Below are 25,973 nucleotides of genomic sequence, written 5' to 3'. Positions count from 1 at the left end.
GCGCCCTGTGTTCCCTGACCTGCAGTGTCTGGAGGACTGATGGGGTGTGAGAACATGGGTGCCAGCTGTCACCATTGGGGGTCATGGGCAGGGCCGATGTTTGTCGGCCCCCTGTGCACACACGACGTGCTTTGAGAGGTTCCATCGCACTCCGGGGCCTCCTGGTTAACCAGGGCGGCGTCAGGAGGCCAACCCCGGCACCGCGGGCGCCTGTGGTCCAGAAGCCCGTGGTCCCTCTGCGGCCCCTCGCTGACTCAGGGCTCCTCTCCTTTTTTGTGGATGAACCCCCAGACGTTGTCATTCAAGTTAGGAAAATAAAACTCCCAAACCGAAATGCACACAGCCACTTGAGAAATAAAAATAGAATCCTCGAACGCTCCTTCCCGCACTCAAGGACACCTTGAAAGTTCAGTTCCCGTCTAGGGATGGGTTCATGCTGCGTTGTCATTAACCCCAATTAATTCTTAACCCCTGGCGCCCTGGAACGAGGACCGCCCTGTCATCTGAGTGCTCGTCTCCTCTGTCACTTGGGAGAGCCTCCGGGATCCATCCGGAGCTCAGCCGCACTATCAGCGGGTCCCTGCCCCTGCTGGCCACGTTGTGTGCCGAGACCACGGATTCCACGGTCAGCCCCTGGGGATCCCCGCGTGTTTAGGGCAGATGAGGCAGTATGTCACCGTTCCACCCCCTAAGACTTGTTACTTTGTCACTCTTGCGAAATTAACAGAGAAGTCAAGCCCCCACCCCACCCCAAACCCAAGACCAGGAAGGGTCTGGGTGGATCCCCCGCCTTTTACACTGACACTGCGGGAGCTGAAGGGGGGGGTGCAGAGGCAGCTGCTGGTGGCTGAATCCTGGTCCCTTAGAAGCGCCACCATGCTGCACTGTGGGGGCCACAAGCAGATGAGCCCCTAAACCCTCACTTTTAGAGGAACTCAATAAATCAGGCACTCTAGGACCGGGCCATCCAGCAGGTTTCTCCAGCCCCGGGAGCCAGACAACACCACAGAAGCATCACCTTCGTGCTTTGCTGGCCGCCACCGGCTTCCTTGACCATTTGGCCTTCATCCCCACCGCGTGCTGCCCTTCTGCTTCCATGTAGGTCGGGGGACAGGGCCTCGAGGGAGCCCTCCCCACTGGAATGACAGTCCTTAGACTGCTCTGCTGGATTTTCTCACTCTCCCCTGTCGCAGGAGGTGATCGGTGATCAGTCTTTGTCCCGGGGACTGGCTCAGAGGTTCTTAGGACATTTGTTCCATATGGTTCTTCAGCACATCCTTCTCTCCTGTCTTCCGTGTCTCCATGAGCAGCTGGCCCCTCTCTCCTCACCCCAACCCTGCCCTTGCTCCTTTTTGAGGGAAGGGAGATGGACTGCGGGTCTTGTTGATTTTCACCCAAGTGCGAGTTCTGATGAGAAGGTGCGGTCCACTGTGTGTCTCCCCAGCAGGAGAAGAGATGACAGCAGGCAGGATTGGGGGCTTTCATTTCGTTTTGTAAGAGAAGAACTGGTGGGTTGGTGGGTGGGTCTGTCTGGGGACTCTGAATCCACTGTCTCCCAGAGGCAGGCATGGAAAGAGTCCCTGCTTTGAAGACCTTTGACATTAGGTTCTTGACATTAGGTTTCTTCTAAGACATCGCCCTTCTGGGGGCCTGGCAGATTCACAGAGTGGGCACAGCCCACTGGGGTCCGAGCCCCTTCCTTGCTAGGGGTCCGGGGGGTGTGGCTGATGGAGGGCAGCTGAGAGCCCCGGGCTCTTCTCAGAGCCTTTTCTCCTTATTGGGGCTGAATAGCATTCTCTCCTAAAGCCAGTGGGGCTGCTCAGAGCAAACGCTGTTTCAGTTTGCTCTTCCTAAATCAAAACATATTGATTTCACACCTGTTTGAGGAAGAGATCTTTTCCCGACACACTGAGCCGCACTCAGGCGGAGCGGGTGGCTTGCCCACCTGTGTGCACTGCCCTCTGCCAGCTCAGACGCTGCCCGTGGCAGGAGGGTTTGGTAGAGGGTACAAGGCAAGTCAGCAAGACAGGGGTCGACTCTCCCCCTGCTGCAGGGTTACACCTCTCCACCAGGCGCTTCCCCACCAAATCCGCTATATTCTGCCGATCCTCAGTGGGCATGTCACGTGTGTCAAGCCCCCTGGGCGCCGGCGTGAACAAGGACTCAGGCCTTGCCGTCCTGCTGCTCGCACTCTGTCCGGGGGGCAGGGTATGTGGACGCAAAATCAACCCATGAGGGGCACCTGGCCTCTGCTTTCGGCTCAGGTCATGATCCCAGGGTCCTGGGATCGAGCCCCGTGTCAGGCTCTCTGCTCAGCAGGGAGCCTGTTTCCTCCTCTCTCTGCCTACATCTCCACCTACTTGTGATCTCTGTCTGTCAAATGAATAAATGAAATCTTAAAAAAAAAAAAAAATCATCCCATGAGACAGCAGCTCAGCATCTACCAGAATTAGGCAGAATTAGGTACCTGACTGTGTGTTTGAGCCCAAGGGTGGAGCTCCATGCAGAGGACACTGGTCCCCGAGCAGAGCTTAGAAGGCAATGGGAGTAAGAGAGAGGGAGAGTGAAACTCTATGCGCAGGTGTGGCTGGGGCTAAGCGTGGGGGACGACACGCACCAGTTGGCTCTGGCCCCAGGAAGGAGAGGACAGGGACAAAAGGACCAGGACGGATTCCCCAGGAGGACAGTCCTGAACTCTCCCCAGCCTTTTGTCTGCGTGGTTCCTCCTACCTGAGTTATCACTTTCTCTGTGAAGTTCCCCTGGGTGTCCCCACCACAACCCCAGCCAGGCAGGGTCAGGAGCCCATGCTCTGCTCTACTTCCCCTGTGGGACCTTAAGAAATAACATTTCTGTGGTTTTAAGCCACCAAGTTATGCAGTCACAAGACACTGGTACAGAGAGTGAGGAAGGAGACAGAGGTTGTTGGGAGCTTGAGCCGGAGCGGCTGGAGATGAGTGGTGTGCTACCTACACGGGGTTGCAGGAGAGAGGCAGCCAGATGGAACTGTGGACACATCCAGAGGGCCACCAGGACACTGTAGAGCCACACCCAAGCCTTGCTGTGGGGCCTTAGCAACGTGGGCTGCCTTGTGTCCATCAACACTGGCAAGGTTGCCCTGGGGCCTTTGGTGCACATTTAAACTCAACAACGCAGAGAAGAGACCCGAGCAACCCCATTCACACCCTCCCAGGTCTGTCTCAGACTTTATTCCCGGTGAGCAATTTGAAGATTTCATTAGAAACCAAAGAATTGCTCTTTATTCCTTTTTCTTCTTCTGGAACGCATTTGGCTGCCGCAGTTTCTGTCCCTGCCTCCTGGAATGAGGAGAGTCCTTGAACAGAGGCTGAGTCTGAACTGATCAATGGCATTTGGGGGTTGAACCATTGCTCAGGAGTCGGCTAATTTATAATGTCATACGGGCTAGATGAGAAGACCCAAGAGGATAGGCTGTCTCTTGGCTTTTTATCTCCTCTTTTTGAAGAAGGAAAGGGAAAACAGGAGGTGCCACGCTTGGCTGTTCAGCATTCAGAGATGAACTCCGTCCCCGCTAGACCCTGGGAATATGGGGGCCGCTTCTCTTCCCGTGCCCCCCGTTCTTCCCAGAGACCTGGCAGCCACGCCGTGGCGTCCTTTCCGGCTCTGGATGCCGGCCCCTGCGGGCGCTGAGTCTGGCTCTAACTAATTTGCAGAGGACACCTGTTCCTTAATTAGCCCCAGCCTGTGCCATGTGTCTTGGTCCGGGCTCCCTCCGATGCGTGAGCTTGTGGCGGACAAGGGCTGCCGTTGGGGGTCTGTGCGTGGTTGCTCCGACCACCCGGGGCCCTGTGCTTCCCACTCACGGAGTGGTGGGGTCCGTCTGTGTCCTGGGCCTTAAAACCACATCCCGGCCGCCGGCCCTCCACGGGTGTCTCCGCTGTTGACCAAATCTTCCAAAACAACCCTCTACCACCAGGCCCCCTGCCAGCCCTAGACCCGGATGTGGGAGGTCCAGGCCAGTGCAGACCCTCATTTGGAGCCCCCCTGCACTCCTGCTCCCCACGACTCCGATGGCCTCTCACGTACACTTCTTGCTCGACTCTTTTCAGGTGTGCCTGTATGCTTAGTGTCTTTAAAAAGAGGGAAGCTCTTGGGGGACCGGGATCCCACCCTGCAGGGTTTTATAAAACGCATCCTCTTGTGTCAAATGATCTTGGTGAACAGCTGCTGGTGGGGAGGGGATGAAGATGGATCTAGCATCTGGAAGAGGACCCGGGCTGTAGCAGGATTGCCGGCCTGCCTTTGGGACTGGTTCTGCTGCATACCTTCCCCACCCGCCGCCCGCCTCCCCTGCTTCCCCTGCCTCGGTTTTACATAGTAGAACCTTCTGAAAACGAGTCTCTAGGCTTCAGAGATGAGCTCTGACCTCCCGCATAAGATGCCCGTAAGAAAATGTCTAGCGCGAGCGGTGGGCACCGTGGGTCGGAGGGGAGGCCCCCACACCTGCCAGGGAACACAGCAGGAGTCTGGTTTTGAGCAGCCCGGGGTTGTTTGGAAACATCTGTGGCAAGTGGCTTTGTATGTATTCTTCCTTAAGGCCTTTCCCTCTTCTGCCCTTCAAGAAAGAAATCCTGTTGAAGTTTCCCTAAAGTGGTTATTCTCCTAAAGGACGAACTGATGGTGCCGCTTGCCGGCTTGCTGTGCGGCTGCTGACCCTGCCTGAGTCCGGCCTGCAAGGGCACCAGGCCACCACCTCCCCCGTGTCCGTCCTCCCCCCACTCCTGCTCCCACCCCCAGGCACCCCTAGCCTAATGGCGCTTCCCCTCCTCCTGGCGGAAGCAGAGCTGGCTCCAGGCCCCCAGCAGAAAGCCCTTTCCAGAAGTCTCCCAGCCCCGGAGCCTGCCTGGAGGCCTTGTCCCCCAGCTAATTAGAGCTTTCTCCTTAAGCAGTACTTTAGTTTCTGGTGTCATCCTCACAGTGATAATGGACTTGGATAAGAAGTCACAGCTTCTCCCTCTTCCCGCTTTCCTTGCGGATGATGGTGCGGGAGGGACGGGCACAGCCCCCCTTCCGCCAGCGCCCGCCTGCCTGTCACCCTGTCACGGGGTAGCCAGGGAGTGGGGGGACTGGCCGCCAGGCGGAACAGCTGTGATGTCTCCCCCCAGCTCACAGGGCCGGAGCCCAGCTGCTCCCCACATTCGGGTCTCGGCCACCCACTGCACCTCTGGCGAGTGTCATTAACATTAACGTGATAAAACGGGCGCAGTGTAAATGTTAATAAGGTCTGTTGCGTCTGCTGCTTCCGAGTGGCAGATTGGAAATGGGACCATCATCGTAGTGCCAACCAGCAGCTTTTAATTCCTCTGCTCCCTGAGCAACCAGTTTGGCATGGAAATCCTAACCTTCCCTCAGCCCCCAGCCCGGCTCTGCTGTGCCAGGCTTACCCCCACTCTCCTTTGCAGAGATGGTTCAAATTTCCCACCAACTGGTTTTCTAAGATAGGGTTTGAATTCTTTTTTTTCTGAGTAACCGCTTGGTTTTCCCTATTCTCCACAGGGGAAGAGCACTGGGCCCAAACTCAAGCCCCGCTTTTCGTGGCTGTGGTCCCTTCTCGATCGGGGATAGTCCTCTGAGAGATTTGCCCTGGAAGCCATTGACTCTGGCTCTGGCTCTCCAGGCTTTCCCTTCTCTTGAAGTCACAAACATTGCCGATGGACGACAGACATCCTGATCGATCCTTTCCTCTGAGCCTTCAGCACAGCGTTCTCTTCCGTACGCTGCGCTGTTGGGGCCCCTGGGTCCACACCTCCCTGTGTGCGGTCTGCCCAGTAGACCTGGGGGCCCAGGGTGTGCCTGGCTTCCTCTCAGATTCCATCTTGCTGCTGTCCCACACCTCCTCAGGGCTCATTCCCAGCTCCGTGCAGGGCCCGGGAACCCTCAGCATTTGCTAAAGAGGAATATCAGGCAGTGTCCCTGGGGTGTCGTCTAGGTCGTGCCCAGAAAGTTGTCTCAGGACAGGAGGCATGAGGAACAGCCAGGAAGCACGGCTCTGGGTTTCTGCTGCACCCCAGGGAACACCCCACATGATGCTCTTGGCCCCTGGGGAGCCTCTGCTGACCCGGGTGCACACCGCGGCTAGGACCGACCGCCAGGCAGGGGCCACGTGGACAGCGTGTCCGCGCGCATCTCCGCGCGCTCCCGGCCCCTGCCCCTCCTCACACTTGTTTCTGCCCCCCAGGCTGTCTTCACTCTCCTCCTTGGACCCTTCACCTTCTTCGATGTCCAGAAAACCAAGTACCTGCAGATCCTGACCTCCCTGATGAGATGGGTTGGTGAGTAAGAGACCTTTCGAGTCTGTCCTTTCTCCTCTCGTCCCTTCCTTACCCTTTCCAAGACAGCTGTGTGTGCTCACGCCGCAGCTGGAAGGCGGCCGGCTTCGGTGGACTCCTGAGAGCCAGGAAGGGGCGGGGATAACACAGTCCTGACAAGGATCACGTAGTGTGGACGGAGCCCGAGCTAGGCCCAGCCTTCTTCACACGCCCATGCAGCGTCCCCCCTGCCCCCAGGCTGGGCCAGGACTCCTGAAGGCCCCAGGTCAGGCTCTGCCCACTTCAGGGCACAAGAATGGCACTGCTGTGCCTTCTTGTAGGTGCACCGTGTGGCACAGCCATAAGTCCCAGCGGGCTGTGGCAGCCGTGTCTGCGTTGCCGGCCAGCGGGGTGTGAAAAGACGCCCCGTCCACGATGCCCTTGACTGACCGATGCCCTCCTGAGGAAGAACACCGTCCTTGGGTGGTTTGGGGGTCTCTCCCCCTAAGGCAGGTTTGTGGTAGGGAGCTCATTCATTCCGCCGCACCGTCCCGGAAGGCCCCTGCTGCTGAGCACCCTAGACCCAGGACAGGAGGGGGTAGGGTCCGCATCGCCTGGCACTGGCTCTGGGATCATTTGCATTCCTCTTTTGGTCTAAAGGCAAAGAATACCGTTGCCGTTGTGGCTGAGAGGTCTGGCAGAGGGCGTCTGCCTCCAGCACCTACCCTGCCCGGGCACCGACGTTCCCGGGGAGCCTGAGGGCGGGACTCCTCCCTCCGGAGCTTCCTCTCCAGCTCCTGTTGCCATCGCGTCTGCCCCAGCACCCCTCATCAGGACTCAGGGCACACAGCCCTCAGCACTGGCCCTCAGAACAGCTTCTGATAAAAGTGATTTCTGGCTGTTCTCACATCCTGCAGAGGATTCCAGAATTCTAGTGTAAGGAGCCAGTGCATCACAGGGTCCTGGCATCTTCAGTCAGGAGGGACCATGACCGTCATCCAGTCCCTGCCTCCGCGAGGGCAGGCTCCACAAGCATTCACACGGGGTGGCCTCTGGGCCAGGAGCTCACGATGGGGCCCCTGCCCCACTCGGAAGGGATACTTGTCAGCACTGGGAAGTCCTGCCTTGTCTTGAGCCCAACTCGGCCGCCTGTAACCTCCTTCCACCTCGGTCCTTCCTTGCATGGAATTGAGAGCAGGACTGAGTCATCTGCTGCGTTAGCTTTGAGGCCTCTGTAACCCGAGACACCTGTCCTTCGTCACCCAGCCCAGCCGAGAGAGCAGGAGGACGCTTGTCCAATAGAGAGCGGGATTCCTGGTCTGCCCCACTCAGCTGGTCCAGTCCTATATGTACCTTCACAATGCTATTTGCAAATTTTATTCACACGTTTGAAAGCCGCGGGTTTAAATAACATGACCACCTGGGAAAGAATGAGAACTCCTTACTTAGAACACAAGGATCAGGCTGGCTCCAAGGATAAGGTGCTGGAATAGAGCCCCCCCAGCCCCGGGTCCCAGCAGGGCTCACTTCCCAGCGTTGGGATCAGCGGGGATCACAGTCCTGGCTCCTGGCTGTCCGCCCTTCTCCTCAGGAAGTAGATGAAAGCCCTAGAGACCTGCAGAAGGAAGAGTTTTCTCAGCGAAGCCTCCTCTTCTCCGCCTGGCCCACCTCCATTGTCACCACTCCTCTGCTCCCAGAGTCCCCAAGGTCCTGCCCCTCCCCCACGCAGGACTGGCTGTCCTGACCCGCTGCATTAGTAGTCCTCACCTTCCCCGGGGGAGGGCAAGGGCACGGTGGGGAGAGGTAGGGAGACTCCTGTGCTTTAGAGGGCTGCCCGGATCGTGACATGTCGTGATGCTCCGCGACAGCGACACCCCTGTTTATTGAGCATGACAAAGTCCTTCGTGTGTCTAGTGAGTGATGAGCAGGTTGTTGAGAGGGGAGGGGAGGAGGCTGGTGGTAAAGGAAGAGTGACTGTCTCAGTATGGGGTGGGAGACCCTGCCAGACTCAGCTTCCCCCTGCAGAGAAGGCCTGAGCTTACGCTGCCAGCAGGGCCCTGGGGGGGCCTCCAGAACCTCTCAGAGCAGCCCTTGTGCCCTTTCCACGCTGCTCTTGGAGCCCTGTCCTCCTCAGAGTAAAACCGTCCTGCCTTCTTGTGACCCCATCATGCCTCCCCTTCTCCCAGCCAGAGCCCCTCCTGCTGCCCAGCAAGTCTGGTTACCCCCAGGGGCTGCAGCAGGGATCCCCCAAGGGGTCCCTCCCTCAGGCTCCCGGGCCCTGCGAGGTTACAGTGGCCTTTCGAGAGGCGCTTGACAGCAGGGAGGGCCTGAGGGACAGAGCAGCACGCGAAGGTCACCCACACTCTTGTTTCTGCATGGTGACATTGTTGTCACTGCAAGTCATCTGCCTCTTTTCTCCCTTCGATCTGATAATCAGATGGCGCCGGCCTCTCTGCAGATCTGGTCTCCAGAGCGTTCTGGGTGACCGGCAGATGGTCATTCTTCTCCCGGAGAGGCTCGGGCCCCTGCGCCGTGAAAGCTAAGCTCTGTGACACAAAGCCCTCTGAAGCAGAAGAAAAATTGTCCAGTTAAGTAAACTCCAGACTGTATCCAAGGCTAGGCTACAGTTTCAGGCTAGGGGCACGGGAGCCGAGCCGCCTGGGCCCTTTGCTCCCTGGTGGTGAGAGGGGTTCGCCTCATCATGGCCCCGGGGCCGCCGCAGGCAGGGAGCCGAGGAAGGGGGCAGTGGGGAGGGCCAAGGCCCAGGAAGCTGCCAGATACCAGAGAACAGGCAGCCCTGTTGCAGGAAGGACCGGGGTCTGCCCCGGGGGACATCTGCGAGGGGAGGGATTTCTCCTCTGGCCCGAGCTCACCAGGTGGTTGTTTCTAGAACCCTCCAAAAAGCCCTGTTTGTCCTCTTTGGTCTGCGCCAAGTCCTCCGTTCTCAACGAACTCCCTTTCAGTTTGCTTCTGAGAAACAGCTGTGTGGCCATGTCCCCCCCCCCCCCCCAACCCTCCCTCCTTTCCCACACTCCCGCACTCCCTGCCCCTTCCCTCTCCCCAGATTAGGGCCCAGACTGTCCAAGAGAGCTGAGCCGGAGCGCAGGGTGGCAATAAGCCGACTAGGGTTCTAAGAAGACAAAAGGGAAGAATGAGCACCAAAGGGACCGGAAAATCATAAATAAACGTGCTGAGCCGGAAACTTTCTTGTGCTTAATTAGGAATTTGTTCTGCCATCTGTTGAAATGAGGCTGGGGAAGACTGCGGAAGCCCCGCCCGAGCAGGGCTCCCGGAGCCCAGGACGAGGCCAGCTAAGCAGCTTGAGGCCATTGTCCTCCCGCTGCCAGAGCGGGCCTTCGCACGTGGCCGCTTGTCCAGGAAAGTGTTGGCATCTGTATGACAAGTGACAGTGTTGATTCATCTCTTTTGCTCCCCAAATAAGTTCTGGGAAGTCCAGGCAGATCAGTGTGGGAGACCCAGATCCCAGGTGCCCAGATGGGCTCCATGTCGTCCGGCAGGTGAGACTGTCGTGCAGGTGTTAGCAGGCTTCCTGACCAGCCCCACTTGCTGTCCCGTCGCTCACCCCTGGGCTGCTGGGCTCCTGAGCCCAGGGCTTCGCTCCTGGAGCCTCCGCCTATGTTCCCATCCACGTGGGTCCCAGGGTGCACGGCCAGCCCTCGGCCAGGTTCCTTGTTCAGCAGCGGCCAGGGCAGGGTCCCCGTGGAAGCGGCTGGGAAGATAAAATGGGATCCGGAATCCGGGAGGGAGGGCTCTCAGCGCTGCTCCTGGCGCAGGGTCAGCGTTCAGTAGCAGCCACCGTGTGCAGCCCTGCCATCGTCCTGTGTGTTGGCCGGTGCATCCTGGGGCTGGCCTCAGTGGGAGCCTCCCTCGGGGCTGGCCGTGAGATTGGGGACGTGGCCCAGGCCACCTGCGGAAGGAGCTCTGGCCGTGGGACCTGGAAGCCTCTCGGGTTGGCTCTGTCAGCCTTCCCTCTGCCCTACCCCGGCGCTGGTCCCCCGTGCACGCCTGCACTGCCCCCCCAGCCTCCACCCCCACCACCTTCAAGGAAGCTTGAACCTGAGAGAAGTGAGAAGCAGGTGCATCTCACAGAACGGCCCAGGGCTTCCTCTTTCGGCCCTGGTGCTCGCTCTGTCGGTGGTCAGTAGACCAGGGACACTTAGGAGAGACACACAACCAGAAGTGCTGCCCCAGGCCCAGGAACTGGAGCCGCAGAGCCTGAGCCCTAAACCCCAAAGCAAAGGACCGTAGACCGTCGCCACCCGCGATGCCTGGCGGGAGCTCTCCGGCAGGAGGGGCTGAGATGGCTTCGTTACTTCACCCCATACCAGCTTCCGCCGCAGACGCTTCCCAGTTGGGGACACACAGCTGGCTCAGCTCGGGGTGCCCCACTTGGTGTTATTAAAAACCTGATTCTTTCTAATAAAGACCGCTCTGGAGCACGGCAGCCCTCCTCGGTCTGGGCTGACGAGGACCCACAGGGCTCCTTTCTCTGATTGTGTATTCAGAGCAGCGTGGTGCCCGTCACGGCCGACTCTGTGCTCCCCTCAAAGTGGGTCAGACGCCAGCCTCTCCGCGCGTCCGTGGGCAGACTCGAACCTCATGAAGCTCAGCGGCCCAGCTTTCCCTTCCTCCCCCCAGCAAGTGCCCCAGATTTGTCTTCCAGACCGAGCCAGCAGGGGGAGGTGGGACTCCGCAGCGGTGGCCCGAGAAGCAGAAGGTCCCCAGGAGGAGACCGTCACCTGGGAACATAAGGGCTCTGCTTTTACCTGTCCCCAAAATTCTCTGCGGCCGCTTGGCTGACTCTGCTGCAGATCCTGATTCGGCGGAGCGCCTCGTGGTGGGACTGCTCTGCTCTGTCACCAGCAGGAGCCAGGGGTCTTCTCTGTCTGGGCCATCCGCTCCCCACGTCCTGTTGGCCCATCGTGCCGGCTTGGTGTAGGAATTCCCCCACAGCCACTCACTGCTGTCCCCTCAACCAGTGCTCCCCAGACGGCTGTGAACGGGGTCCTTCGCCCGCCCCCAGCAGCCAGGCAGCAGCGGCCCTCAGCATCACCCCGCCCACCCCCTCGCTAGACCCCGGGCCAGGGCTCTCCAGGGCCGTGGAGTGTGCGTCTTCTCGTTCCTCAGCCTGTGGAGGGAATCCAAGAAAACCTTTTCGTAGATGCCTCCTTTTGGTCTTGATTCTTGTTTTCTAAAAGTTCTCTCTGCAAACGCACTTCAGAGGAGAGGATGCTGGAGTTTCCTGGTGTCGGGCAGAGCCGGCCCCATGCTGCCAAATTGTCCCTTTCTTAATGGAACTGACCCAAGAGCCCTGCTGGGCCCCAAGGCAAGGCCACTACACGGCCACCCCGCTTCTGTGAGCAGCCTTTGTTGTCAATAGCTCTGCATTTGGCTGAGATGTGTGCTGGCCAGCCCATCAGATGATCCCCGGAGGCTGGGAGGTCGTGGGCCAGCTGCATGGACGCTGGCAAGGGGAGGGAGGTGAGCCCCAGCTTGTGCTTAGCGGGGCGAGGCCTCTGACCGGTGGTAGGGGCTGTAGATGTGTCTCTGCACAGAGCTGGGCTTCACACAGGCCAAGGTGAACCTCGCCCACATGTCAGAAGCAGCCCCGGGTGTCTCAGAGCTAATGGGGCCCACGGCTGCTCCCACACTTACATGCAGCCTAGGGGCCCCTGAGCACCTGCGAGCACTGCTTCTGCTTGTTTGCCCCATGCTTTCTCCACCCGGGTTTGTCTGTGCATCCAGCTTCCGCTGGATGGATACCTCCGTCCCCTCAGGCTTGCCAGGACCGAATGCTACAGGCTGGGTGGCTTCAACAGTAGAGATTTCCTTGCTCTGTTCTGGAGCCAAGAAACCCAGGATCAAGGCGCGGGCAGGGTTGGTTTCCGGTGCGGCCTCTCTTCCTGGCTGCAGACAGCCACTTTCTTGCTCTTCTCCCGGAGGCTTTTCTCCGTGCGCAGGGAGACTGCTCTGGCACCTCGGGCTCCTCCTGTAAGCACCCGGGCGTCAGATTAGAGCCCTTATGAGCTCGTTTAAGGCCCCATCTCAAAGCGGTCTCGTTGGGGGTCAGGGCTTCCGCCCAGGAACTAGAGGCAGAGATAATTCAGTCCCCAACAAGAGGAGAGACTGGGCGGCCTTCAGGGAAGGTGACAGCCCAAGTTTTATGTTTGCAATCTGGGAAGGAGATTATCGGGCTCCCGGCCAGAGGCCCCGTGGCTTCACTGTTGCAGCCATTACCAGCTGAGCGTGGTCTGACAGCAGAAGAATGAAAAATGGAGACACTTGCCTCCGGGCGCCACTTGCCCTCCTTGCAGGGTGTGGGAAGGGGAGGGATGGAAAGGCCAGAACTCTTGATTTCCTACTTGAGACTTGATAGCTTTAGAGACTCAAATACCTGCTCTTTGCCCACGGCGCCCTCCTCCCAGCACACTTGGGAAAAGGAACTCCGCTCTGAGTTCTCCGAGATAATTATTTTTCAGTCGTCTCTGCACCCAGCGTGGGGCTCAAACTCACAACCCCGAGATCGAGAGTCACGTGCTCCACCGACTGAGCCGGCCAGGCGCCCCTTTTGAAATAGATAACAGAGCCACAGAGCGGAACCTCACTCCATAAATTAGCCAGACGTCCTTCTCATCGTCCATGACGATGACAATGACGGTGACCATGAAGACAACAGAGTTGGAGCCCTCCCGTCACACAGAGGGTGACTCAGTGTGGGAACACAGTTTGATGGGCTTTGAATTCCCTCCATTCAATGGAGACACAGGTGACTTTTCATGAATTACTACAGGCAAGGCCAGGCATCCCAGAGTGTCTTACAGCCTGAGATAAAATCTGACCCAGGCCCAAGATGCGTGTGCCAACAGGCACATCTGTGAGGGAACTTCTCATCTTTCCCCAAGGGGACTCCTCCCAGCATGACAGGCCAGGAGGTCCTGTCTTCTGGGGCTGTCAAAGGAGCCCCCATCCCAGCTCACAGCCTGTGCTCAGGTGGGAGGGTGACGGCCAGAGGAGAACGGACCAGTGCAAGCCCCCAAAATCCAAACGTAATTCCTTTTCAGTCTCAGCCCCGTTCGGAAAGAGCACACACCCAGGGTCCCCCCACATGACAGAGTGGTGGGGACACATTGTCATTGTTTGGCCTTCCGCAAAGCAAGAGGGAGCTTCTTGGTTCACAGAACAGCCGTGAGCAGCCCAGGTCTGATGCCTGGGCCAGAGACACCCAGAATAGGGGGTGTTCCTGGAAGGGATATGACTGCCCCTCACCCAGCCGAGGCAGGTGGGGTCCCTATGATGATCCCAGGCCCCTCCTCATAGCAAAAGGAGAATCAGGTGAGAACTGTGGGTTGGCAGGTGCCTGCCTGCCCAGGACCAGGATTGTCGGCGGGGAGATGAGGTTCCTCGGACAGCAGTGCTCTCCACGTTCTGAGGGGTGGCTTGGGCCAGGCTCTACCCAGGTGCCTCCATGAGGTGCACCGTGACCAGCTCCATTATTAAAGGTGGTAAAACGCAGGCAGTGATAAGTGACGGGACCACCCAAGATGACACAGTTCTGTGGCAGGACCTGGTTGAATCCCACGTGACCTGAGAAGCTGAGCTTGTTTACAGGAAGAGCAGCGGCCTCCCAGCCTCCCCTCGGGGGTTTCCAAGGCCTTAGGACTTCCTATGAGGGGCCCCCACTCACACCCCGGCCCCGTGGGTCCCAGGGGCCTGCGAAACGGCTCTCATCCAGTAGGTCCTGTTACTCAAGGAATAAATGCCCAGGCACCTGCTTAAGGGCTTTGGAACTGCTTGGTCTTCAGCTGACCTCTGCTCAGGTGTCACCCCGTCGCTCCCCCAAGCCCTCCTGAATCCCGGGAGGCCCAGGCCAGCCTGGGACCAGCCTGAGGAGAGACGCATCTGTGCCCCAGCCTCCTCCGAGGGCAGCACTGTGGTAGACGAGGAAGCTGGTGCCAGACCCTCCCTGGATCCAGCTCTGAGGGCAGACACACCACGGCCATTCATTATCATTAGCCCTGGCATGTTGGTTCTCTGCTCGGAGAAGAGAGTGCCATCCTCGTGACAGCCGCCTTGACGGATGGCCTCTGCCTCGCGTGTGTCCGAGCTAAAGCCGCTTACGGAGCTCAGAGAACAGCAAGGCATCTGGAGCAGCACAGGCTGGGGCCCACCGCAGTCTTGGGACGAGCGGGGCCAGGTTCAGAGGTCAGAGACTGGAGGGGCAGCTCTCCAGGAGGCAGCCCTGCCCAGGTGAGGCAGGAGACAGCTGCTGATTGCCCGAAGGCCTGAAGCCCGCAGTACCACCGGGGACATCCTGGGGGCAGTGGGGGAAGGGCAGGGGGTTCCTGGGAGAGCTCTGCCCTGCCCCCCTCCAGGCAAGGGGAGCCCCGCCCCAGGCTCCCCAAGGCCAGGGTGCTGGGCAGGTGGTCCCCCTCATGCCGGCACCACGCAGACCCTGGAATTCTGTAAGGAAAGTGGAGCCCTGCCCAGGCCTCACCCACACGCCAAGAGCAGTGGGGAGAGCCTCACCAGGGCCCAGAGGCCAGGGCAGTGTCTGCCACCTCTTCCTCCGCTGCCACGGACCCTGGAAGGAGCCCCTCCCTGTCCACCCCTCCAGCGCAGGCTGGCCCTTCCTCACCTCCCCAGGGATGGGTTTGGGCACACAGAGGATAGAGCTGAAAACAGAACCCCGGGCCCCACCCTCAGACCCCTGCTCGTCCCTGCGCCCCCCTCCCCGCTCTGTCGCAAGCAAGAGCAGGTCACCTCCTCCTGGGAGGCCCTGGCCCATCTGTGGCTTCCCACAGCCAGCCAGACCGCAGGAGAAGGAGACTCAGGAGGGGAGGAACCAGCTCGTGTGGTACAAGCGCTACTGCTTATCTCTCACTGCCCCCCCGGTAAACTAGGACCACCCTTACCCCTGGGCAGGAGTTCAGAAGGGTGTTGGTTCACCTGCCCTACTCCGAGAGGAGTGGGGCCATGAGGACGGACAGCCATGAGGACGGACAGCCTCGAGGCCCCGCAGCTCCTGGTGGCGGGGCTGCTTATCCAGCTCTTGCTGGTGAGAGAGAAGGATCATGAGACCGCCTCTGGAAAGCAGGGTTTCTCTTCTGATGGCTTTGAGAGCTCGTTGGTACCTGCGTAAAGGAGAGGACACCTGGTACGTGGTGCCGCCTTGACCGCCACCCTGGTAGTCGCCGACGTCCCCGTGATAGGACGCTGACATTGTCATATGGGACGTTCCTGGTGTAAACTTTATTTTGAACCTGGCCTCCTCCGAAAGGGAAGGGAGGTGTCTTCGGTAAGCCGGCTGTCCCGGGCTCCCGAGGACTGGATGTGGGGGAGCAGGGGGCAGGTTGCGCCCCAAGGCCAGTGGCTGTGATGAGGCCAGTGGCTGGCACTCAGCAGCCGCCAGAGTAAGTGTGTGAAGGTCGCACACCTCTCCAGGCCATATCACTGGGGTGGGAGCCTGGAAACGGGGATGCTCCTGGCGGGGGGGCACCTCCTGCTGCCAGTACCTCGTCCTGAGGCCCGGTCTCCGCTGCAACCCCCGGCTGGTCTTCTGCCCACGAGCTTCAGTAGGACTTGGACTCCTCCCACAATGGGGATCTCATCACCTACCCTGCAGCTAATGTGGCTGTTAGCAGTTCTCTCTTTTGTTCTAATTTGCCTCTGCAACTTCCATCAGTTGCCCTGGACGGTGGCCTCCCGAGACAGGGTATCTGCTTAGTGCACTGTCCCCAACTGCCCAGAAGTGTGCGTGGGCCTGGGCACTCAGCATGGCTTTGTTGGGTGGGTGGGTGGTCCCAGCCGGGCCATGAGCTACACAAAACAAGTGCAGATTTTTCACACGAGCTGTTACTTCACCTATTTAAAGAGAAGTCTCTTGTCCTGCCTCATCACCTCGCAGCTGTGCCACCCAAGGCCAACAGCCACTCCTCATGTGACATGTGTCAGGTCCTCACCTCCTTCCCCACCGCAGAATCCGCCCTGGCAACTCGCTGCGTCTCCTCACCCCCTGGAGTGTGAGTTCCGGCGAGGATGCAGGGGAATGTGGTCTGTGACCCTGGTCACCTCCCCTGGGCTCTCTGAGCGTGGCCTGGGAGGGTCAGAGAGACCCCTGCCCCGAGGAACCACAGGCCCAGTCAGCAAGGCTTCGGGAAGCGCTCACCGCTCCATGCAGTGTCTGTCCACACCTCCCACCCAGCCATGGCCAGGTTGGCGCAAGAGCTTCTGGCAGTGGCCGGCCGAGTGCCGGACATCCGTGGACACTCAGAACCCTGCTCTCTGTCGTGCTTCCTGACAGTCTGTCGCTCACGCCCATCACCCTCCTTTCATCTTGATTATTATCAGGCCTACTGAGTTTGGGGAGCAGCTGTCTCCCAGAGACAGGACCATCAGTCTAGGAGATGGCTGTTGAACTCTGCTCCTCTGGTGGGCACAGGAGGGAGGAGCCAGGGGTGAGGGGTGTGGTCACAGGGGGAGGGGCCGGAAGCAGCGCAGGGGTGAGTCCCGGTGCCTCTAGTCCAGGACCTGGTCCTGCTTCATTCCCATCCCTTCCCTCTCTGTCCCTCTATCACAATATGAAGTCGGGGTATCCCTGGTTTCTTCTGAACTTGCCAACTGGGAGGCCAGGCCAGAACATTTGCCTTTTCCTCTCCACTCCTGAGAAGAGGCCAGCACCCACCCTGTGTCCTCGCAGTGATGGGGGCAAGGAGGTGTGGGGGGACCCGGCCTCACACTCCCACTACCCTTCCCAAGGCTTGCCGGGGCTCCTGTCACAGAGCCAGTCCTCAGTGCATCCAAGCCCAGGCGGCGTTCCTTGGGCACCTGCTCTGAGGGCGTGGGGTGCCCTTCCTCGGGAGAGCTGCTCAGCTCGGAGCGCAGTGCGCCCACAAATGCCCCCCCTTCCCCTGCCTGGAGCAGTAAGTGGCCCCCGGCAGGCACTCAGTCAGGATCCGGGGGATGATGGAGCACCACTGCCTTCCTGTGCTACCAAGTCCTGCGGCTTGTGTGAGCTTTCAAGAAAGTGGCGCGGCGTGGGGCTCAAGGGAGTGGAGCTCACGGGTGGGGGGGGCGTGGCCCCCGGATGAGCGGGGCCTGTCCCCCTCTGGGGCCTTCTCCAGGAGCTGCCACTCTTTAATGCTGGAAGCGCCTCCCAATAGCCTCTGGCATCTTCTTTCCTGGATGGGATCCAACATCTAGCCCCTGGGGGTAGATCCGGTTTTTGGAAATCGACTCTAGTAAGAGAACAAGGCGGGCGACTAATCCAGGTGATCCCGCTGTGATGTAAGCCTAAGTACGGAAGCTGGTGAGACAAGTTTTCTTATCTCCCATAGCCATGCCTTTGTGAGCCACCTAAAAGTTCTAGAAAATGCCCCATATCATCATTGACATAAGGACACGCAGCTCCCAAGCCGGTGACTCCAGAAGCCACCCGTCTGTAGCCATACATCGAGGATGGAGGTTGTCCACGCCTCCGTGTGCTTTAAAAACCCCACGTCCTGTCTTGGGGAACCTCCGTAAATTGGTGTATTTGTGGTTGGGAAAGCCAGGGCTGCGCAGACAGCACCCCTGGAGGTCAGCCAGCCTGTGTGTCCCACCGCTCCCTGGAGGTGGGGCGTGGAGGAGGAAGGTGGGCAGAGGGGCACTACAGCACCCGCGGCGCGAGGCAGCCGTGACTCAGTGACTCGGGGTTGCTGGCTCTCCGCCTTCTCCCACCACGCCCAGGGCCCTGAGGCCAAGCCACAGGGACAGCTTTCTCCACTCGCCTCTTTCCAAGCTGCGAGTAGCACCAGGTCACAAGGTAACACATGAGACGGTGGTGGCAGAGCAGGGTTTGAATCTTGCAGAACTGCCGGCCACCGCCTCCTGAAGAGCTCATCCCCAGGCGGTCCCCGCCCCTCCCCTCCCCTGCTTCAGTCTGCCGGCGGCAGCCGCCTGACTGCTCAGCTCGTGTTGTGACCCTTTCTGGCCCCCAGACAGACTCGCTGGCACACGGGGGATCCCACCTCCACCCCGGCCCTGTGCACTTCGCGTTGTGTGGTCTTTCTACTCGGATCTCTGCCCTGCACACCCTCCTGCCCTCAGTCCCAGACATGTGACGAGCCAGGCTGCCGGGGTCCCGGACTGTGCTGTCACCCCCTCTCCACCCTCCAGAGATGGTTCCCAGGGCTAAGACCCCCACAGGAGCCGGGTCGCTGCTTTCCCCTTGACCTGGCAGGGCGCAGAAGGCGGCGTCTCGAGCAGTGAGGGTGGGGGTCGCCCAGAGTCAGGAGCCGCAGGGACCGAAGCGGCCTGAGGAAGAAACAAATCATCTTCTTTATTGGCAATTTGCAGAGGCCTGTTCCCTTGCTCCCGCCCCACTCCTGTCCCCTCTGTCAGACAGTTCCGATTAAAAGTAATAGATGACATTCCTGTCGCTGCCACTCCCAAGTGTCATTGCGGGAAGACCCTGGGCTGGCTTTCTGTGAATCCCAGGAGAAAGGCCTCGTTCCTGGGCTCCAGGGAGTGTGATGTGACCTGAGGGGACAGCAGGGAGACCCCCAGCCTCCGCCACGGGGAGGGGCCCCGAGCCGCAGACAGTCTAGCCTCTGTCTGGGAGTGAACCTGACTCTGCCCCAGGCTTGCGCCAGGCCAGGGAGTGGTAGAGGCTCCAAGAAAGCCCCTCAGGGGAGCCAAGCAGCACCAGGCCAGGACCACCCACTCCTCAGGGAAGACGGCGTGGGGCCACCCTGCCCACTGCCCCAGCACAGCCCCTCTCATGCCCAGAGCCCCCGAGAGACAGTGGGGAGAGGGAGCACAGTCAGCAGTGGCCCCAGCACGTGGCCATCAGGGTACGTGAACTTCACAATTCTCACGGAGCTCCGGGCCCTGGCGGATGCCTCAGACCAACAACTACCCCAGGAAGGGCCAGTTGGCTGACCGCCCTCTTGTCTTGCAGCTTTCGCCATCATGATCGTGCTGGCGCTGGTCCGCATCGGGCACGGGCACCGGGAGGGGCACCCGCCCCTTGCTGACCTCTCCGGGGTCCGGAACCTGTTCGGCGTGTGCGTCTACTCCTTCATGTGCCAGCACTCTCTGCCGTCCCTCGTCACGCCTGTGTCCTCCAAGCGCTGCCTCACGTGCCTGGTCTTCCTGGACTACGTGCTCATCCTCGCCTTCTACGGCCTCCTCTGCTTCACGGCCATCTTCTGCTTCCGTGGCGACAGCCTCATGGACATGTACACCCTCAACTTCGCGCGCTGTGACGTCGTGAGCTCGGCCGCCGTGCGCTTCTTCCTCGGCCTCTTCCCGGTCTTCACCATCAGCACCAACTTCCCCATCATCGCCGTGACCCTCCGCAACAACTGGAAGACGCTCTTCCACCGCGAGGGGGGCACGTACCCCTGGGTCGTGGACCGTGTGGTGTTCCCCACCATCACCCTGCTGCCCCCGGTGCTGGTGGCCTTCTGCACCCATGACCTGGAGTCCCTGGTGGGCATCACAGGGGCCTACGCGGGCACGGGCATCCAGTATGTCATCCCCGCCTTCCTGGTCTACCACTGCCGCAAGGACACCCAGTTGACCTTGGGCTACGGGACAGTCAACAAGCATAGGTCCCCTTTCCGCCACACCTTCTGGGTGGGCTTTGTGCTGCTCTGGGCTTTCTCCTGCTTCTTCTTCGTCACCGCCAACATCGTCCTCAGCGAGACCAAGGCCTGATGGCGGGATGTGTCTGCTGGTAAGAGAGGTGGGGGCTCCGGTCTGGCGCCCCCGCTCACCTTCCCCCCTGCAGAGCCAAGAGCCAGCTCCTTCCCAGGGTTCCTTGGGGCAGGCGAGGCCAGACTCTCGGAGGGGACCCTCCACATCTCCGGCTGGGGGTCTTCTCCCCCCACAACCAGGATTCTGCACAGTCTGTGCTGCGCCTCACTCCCCAGGTGACCCTGCCCCCGGGCCCTCCTGCGTGGAGCTGGCCCCAGCCCGCCGAGCTGTGCGGCCTGGGCACACGGCTGCCCCAGACTCCACGCTGGGCCACTGCTCTACTCACAGCCCCTACCAATCACCAGGCAGGCTCCTCCCGCACCGGTGGGGACAGTGCTGGCACTGCCACTGTTTATACCAGACACCACGTCCCCTCCTTTGTCCCAGCCCCTCGTGCATCCTTGTCTGGGGAATCTGCTCCACTCGTAGCCGCTGCCTCAAAGCCACTCCCAGACCCTCACCCTGCTCCCCACAGGGATTGCCGGGGACAGACAGGTCCTACCTTCCCCTCAGGCCTGGAGTAGGCCTGGCCAGGCCCCGTGACGAGAACAGGAAGTGCTGATCAGCACCAGGTCCCTGGACTGTTGCTGTGAGGGCCCCTGCCGTGCGTGCCAACCTGTCCTGAGCTCCTGAGCCCCTGGTGACTCAGCCCAGGAGATGGTTTAAAGCCCAGAGCCTGTGATCCCTCGAAGGGATCGTCTGCTCTCCTGACTGCCGCATGGGGCCCCCAGGGTCTCCTGCCGTACAGGGGGCAGTGTGTAAGGACCACGAAAGGGAACCCTCCCCCAGCCGCCATCACAGTGGCTTGGGAGCTCCCTCAGCATGAGGTGGTGAGCAGGCGCTGCTTCCCACCCTCTAAGAGGTCAGGCCTGTGGGCAGCCGCAGGCTTGGCTGTCCCCACTCCCTCTCCAGTACTAAAGGTGGCTCCCTTTGAGCCAGGCTGTGGGTGCTGTGGAGTGAGATGGGGCACCATTCTCATGGAAGGAGGGGTGGGTTTCTGGCCACCTCGCCAGCTCTTCCGTGGTCCCATCCCTGTCACAAGCATGCATGCGTCTGCTGGGCCAGCCTTCTTGGAAACCCAGGTGACTAGTGAACTCTGCATTTTCAATGTGCCTTCTGCTTCAGGACCTGGGGGTCCTTCCTGACCCTCCCTGGCGTGCCCCCAGCCCTGGGCCTGGCCCACCTGTCCTGGAGCCCAGAGCAGCTTGACCTGGAGCTGCCTGTCTGGGGTGGGGTCTCAGGTCCCCAACACCTCCCCCCTTTGATTTCAGTGCCTTGCTCAGCCCACATTTGGGAACCTTCATAGTCTCCTGCACCGCGCGGTGTTCATTCCTTGGACAGAGTGACCACACTGGCTCTCCTGGGGCCCCTGGTGGTCTCGGACGGAGAGGGAGGAAGACCTGGGATATGTAGGAACTGGGGAGTCCACAGGCGGCCTCCATAGCTTGTGAGAGCCCCGGGCCATGTATGATTGGCCGTGGTCTGCGTTCTCACTGTTGTCATGCATCTTAGTCCATCCCCAAGTATTGTGATTTTCCATCCATGTGAAAACAAGACCACCGTTCCCCATCTGCCACTGCGGCTTCTTCCCGGAAAGCCCCAGCCCCCAGTGGGCAGAGCAGGGAGGGCTCCCGGGGGGTGGGGAAGGGCAGGCACTCAGTGGCCCTCCCTGGAGCTGCCCCGCTGCTGGCCAGAAACACAAAACATCCATACTTAGCCCTCTCCAGTTACATCCCCTCTTGCTTAAGGGCAAAGCAAATTAAGTCATTCTGCCACCCCAGGCTCCAAACCAAATATTGGATGTGAATTTATTAGCATTATAAAGCCCAGGTTGATTTATGTGACAGTCTGGAGGCACACAGCAGTACAGTCGGGTGCCCCGCCTCCAAGCCCGGCAGCCCCGGGCCTGGAGGGACCGAATCCGCCATGGGTGGCCACGTCCCTGACCGTGAGCCCAGGTGCTAGCCATGGCTGCTGTCTGGGCTCCTTTGCTCCTTGGCATTCACCTGTGTCTGACCACCTGGAGGTCAGATGGGGTCGTCTTCCTCTCTCCTGCTGATAGCCAGGGGAGCTTAGGGCAATGGGGAGAGGACCCCAGCAGCCAGACAGAGCCCGATGATGCCTGTTCACGCGTGGCTGCAAGCGCTTCTGTTGGTGTGGTCAGGTGGGCGAGTCGGGTCATGATCTCCATTTTACAGCTGGGCCCCCCGGGTCAGTGGCAGGGAGGGCTGAGGAGGAGGCCACAGAGGAGGCTGGGGAGCAGCGCATAAACTCAACAGCCTCCACCTGGTGCCTTTCATCCAGCCTGGCCCCAAGGGCAGGCGAAGCCAAGGCGGGAGTCCATGTTCCCTTGGGCCTTGGCACCAGTGGCTCCTGCCTGTTCCCTCACCTGAGGCCAGAGAGGCGGCTGCTGGCTTATGGATGGGGCAGATGGCAGGTGACAGGCTGGGAGGCACTGCTGCGTGGTGGAAGGTGGGCCTCGGGCACCTTGCCAGGCCCTTAGTGACACAGCTGTTCTCGCCACATGGGGGCCCGGAGCAGCCTCAGCAATGGACAGACTGAGGTCGGAGTGTTGGAGGAGGGGGGCTGCGCCCGGCTCCCGGGAATCCAGCCCCGGGGTGGAGCCTGGCAGGACCAGGCCCTGGGGCTGCGTGACCACGCTTGTCCCCACCTGTCTTCTGCGTGGCATCGGATTCCCGGGAAGGGCTGACCCCGGGTCGGCTGTGCTAACAGCCACTGCAAAGCTGCTCTTCTGAAGCCGAGACCTAGGACTGCAGGAGCGAGCTTTGCAAACCTTCTCCCCCAGCCCGGGGCTGGGGCTCATGGTGTCTGTGGGAAAAAGGAAGAAGAGCTTCCCGGGGCCTGGTGTGTGCCAGGCACAGTGCTGGGTGCTTGGTGTAATTCGGGGATTGAGAACGTGGATCAAGAAGCTGGAGCTGCCCCTTGCAGGGCCGAACCTCCATGCCCCTCCCCGTCCTATGTGACGGGGGGTGGGGGGGACAGGACCTGCCGCGCTGACCAGTTGTGGGAACTGAAGTGCTCAATAAAGTGCTCGACAAAGCTCTTAGTCCTGACGCTCGGCTCTCTTGTCACTTGCCAGCCATAACTGCGCTTGTCGCCACACACCCAGGAGTCACCGGAGACCCTGGTTTGGGTCCCCGGCACCTGCTGGCTTCTTAGCCTCCTGAGGAATTGTCCTGTGGCAACTGACTGCTATGATTCGAAATGGGACACTGGTCTGAATTTTTCAGGGTCTAGAGGGCTTTGGGGGAGAAAGTGGTCTCTCTCTGGCTCCAGGAACTGAAGAGCCAAACTGAGGCCCTGCTGGAGAGTTCTGGTGCCAGGACTGAAGCCCAGGTGTTCTGATCGAGGCCATCATGCCCGCCCTTGGCAAAGCCCTGCGCCCCCTGCCCACTCACAGGCCCCAGGAGAGAGGTGGGGTGGCCAATGAGCCTCTCAGGAAAGCCAGTCAGGGAAGCAGCCACGCAGCAGCAGGGTGACACCAGAGCGCCTCCCGCTGGGACGGGTGACTGACGCCTCCCTCCCCGTGTATCCCACCCAAAGAAAAAGCCAGCATCGAGGTATCTGGTGTCTGGGCGGACTCAGCTTGCTCTGTGCTACACAGACCCTCGTTTATGATGATTGATCGTCCGCCTTGCAACATGGCTCCCTCCTCTCCCCTGGCAGGCTTTCTGCCCCTCTCCATGGTGCAGGGCCCCTCCTTGGTCCTCCCGCAGAGGTGCAGGGAGCACCACGGCTCTGAGCAGGACGCTGGGGAGCCAGACCAAGCAGGCTCTGAACCTGGGGGAGGCGTCCTCCCTGCTTCCACTTCCCGTGGGGCTCGCTTTTCCCCAGAACACATTCCTAGAGCAGGAATGAAGCAGCCAAGAGCCTGGCTCCAGGAGCAAGATTGGCCCCTCCTTGGAGCCAGCCAGCAGCAGGCTCAGCTTCACATTTGGCTTTTAATTATCTTTCCAGTTCTTGGTTATTAATGATCTTGGGCAGTGAGCGGAGAGCAGCCTGGACCTCCAGACTCCTCCCAGCCTACCGGCTGCAGCCTTCCACCCAGAGCTGTGCTCAGAGTCAGGAAGCAGGAGGGGTCCGTCGGGTCCAGCGGCCGGTAGCCAACAGTTAACTGTCTCACCACCCGCCACTATAGTCAAGGTCAACTCCCAGGGCACTGGCCTCGAGCACTCACCTAGACCCACATTTACCCCCTGTGGCTGAGACCTGGATGGGTGAAAATCCACAGGGCAGAGGACATGACATTGCCTGTAATGGAACGGGGGCCACCCATCCATGGCAGAGTCCGGCTCTCCAGCCGGGAAAGGAGCAATGTTAGAAACTTCCCCCACTCCAGGGGCGCCACCTGGGTGGCGCTGCCAGTTAAGGGTCTGACTCCTAGTTTAGGCTCAGGTCATGATCTCAGAGTCATGAGATCAAGCCTTGCGTCAGCCTCCATACTGCAGAATTTGCTAAAGTTTCTCTCTCTCGTAAATAAATAAATCTTAAGAAAACATTTCTCCTGCTCCACCATTTCAGCTCTTCTCGTGCCTAAAACCAAACAAAGAAACCAGTTTTCGTGGCCTCACCTGCAGTCATGGACTACTCGTAGCCCGGGAACCACGGGAACCACAAGAGCTGTGTGGGAAAGGGCACGGGCCAGGGGCAGTGGCTGCTCGTGTGTTGGCCTTGAGCACTGCCCTCCCTGGCTCCCTCCCTGTTACATGGAGGTAGTTTCTGCCCTGCCTCCCCCTACTTGTCAAGGACAGCAAGGCCTCAGGCTTTCCATGTTCACACTAGCCGAGGTCTGACGGCACCAGTCGCACCGTGTTTGTGGAATGAGTGGGAGAATGAGGGCTCGTTTGCAGCACAGAGTCGTTGTGGGAGATAAACGACACGAGAGGTGGCAAAGCATTGAAAATTGTAAGCAAGAGCCATCCTTCTACATGGTCCCGAAATGATGACATGTGACAGAGCAAGGACGTGGGGGCAGGGAGCAGGGCGGGGAGCCCAGAGGGAGGATGAAGGACTGAGACATCGGGCAGATTCTCTGACCTGGGGCTCTGACGCCCCACGAGGAGCCCCGGCACCAGCAGGGCTGAGCCGTGTCTGATTGCAGAAGCTGCCTGTGCCAGACTTGCAGAGCCGGCAGGCCGGTCGGGGCCCAGGAGAGCCCACGAGGCTCCCCACAGCAGACCTCCCATTCCCACCGCTAGCCGTCAGGCTCCCAGGAGGACCCCTGGCAAGGCAGGACACCCACAGCCCCTGGCATGAGCCTCTCTTCAAGGAGATTGAAGGATGAACTGCGTCCGTTGCCACCCGAGCCCCCAGGCTGAGCACATTTGTCATCACATCCAGCTCCAGGGCGGGTCGGAGCCGGCACTGAATACCAAGTGGCTTCTGCTGCGTCGATCCCGCCCTCGGCCTCATCTCCCAGATACTCCCCCAGAGGGAGCTGCTCACCTTCCCTCGGCAGACACCCTGCCTGGGACACCCCCAGTGTGCTCCTATTGCCTGCAGGCTGTGGTGTGTCCCCTGCAGGGAGGCCGAATGAGGCAGCCAGGACCAGTGGGTTGTAAAAGATTTGTTTAATGCCCCAGATGCTCTGAGAAGAAACTCCGGACAGGGAGAGCAAGGAGTGGGACAGCCCTGCCCCAACCCTGGGGTTCCAGTCTCCATGCTCCCCCACACCAGGCCCCCAGCAATCATGACTAAGAACGGCTAAGGGCAGGTCAGGGAGAGCCCACTGCTCCTGGTGACTCCAGGACAGGTGGGAAGGGCTTTGCGTGAGAGGACAGCAAGAGTCCACCCAGCCCACGCCAGGACCTGAGACTGGCGAGGTCACCGAACTGACCGTGGAAGACATGTGTCGCTGGGGGCCCACAGCCAGGATTTCAAGGCAGAAGCCAGAAAAGTCCACGTCACCT

At 60.1% G+C, this 25,973-nt stretch overlaps 1 protein-coding gene across 2 annotated transcripts in view; it reads left to right on the top strand.

Moving 5' to 3' along the window:
- Positions 1 to 22,931, top strand: part of TMEM104 (transmembrane protein 104) — a 52,677-nt gene extending 29,746 nt beyond the window's left edge. For both annotated transcript variants that reach the window (XM_032870677.1, XM_032870676.1), the window contains exons 8-9: positions 6,216 to 6,309; positions 19,244 to 22,931. In XM_032870677.1, coding sequence (XP_032726568.1) covers positions 6,216 to 6,309; positions 19,244 to 20,004 — 855 coding nt within the window. In that variant the 3' untranslated portion in view covers positions 20,005 to 22,931. The remainder of the gene's footprint in view (positions 1 to 6,215; positions 6,310 to 19,243) is intronic.
- The last annotated feature ends 3,042 nt before the right edge of the window (positions 22,932 to 25,973 follow it).

The sequence above is a fragment of the Lontra canadensis genome, unplaced genomic scaffold (genome assembly GCF_010015895.1).
Source record: "Lontra canadensis isolate GAN:19392208 unplaced genomic scaffold, GSC_riverotter_1.0 scaffold41, whole genome shotgun sequence".
Lineage (NCBI taxonomy): Eukaryota > Metazoa > Chordata > Mammalia > Carnivora > Mustelidae > Lontra > Lontra canadensis.
This window is presented reverse-complemented; position numbering and strand designations above follow the sequence as displayed.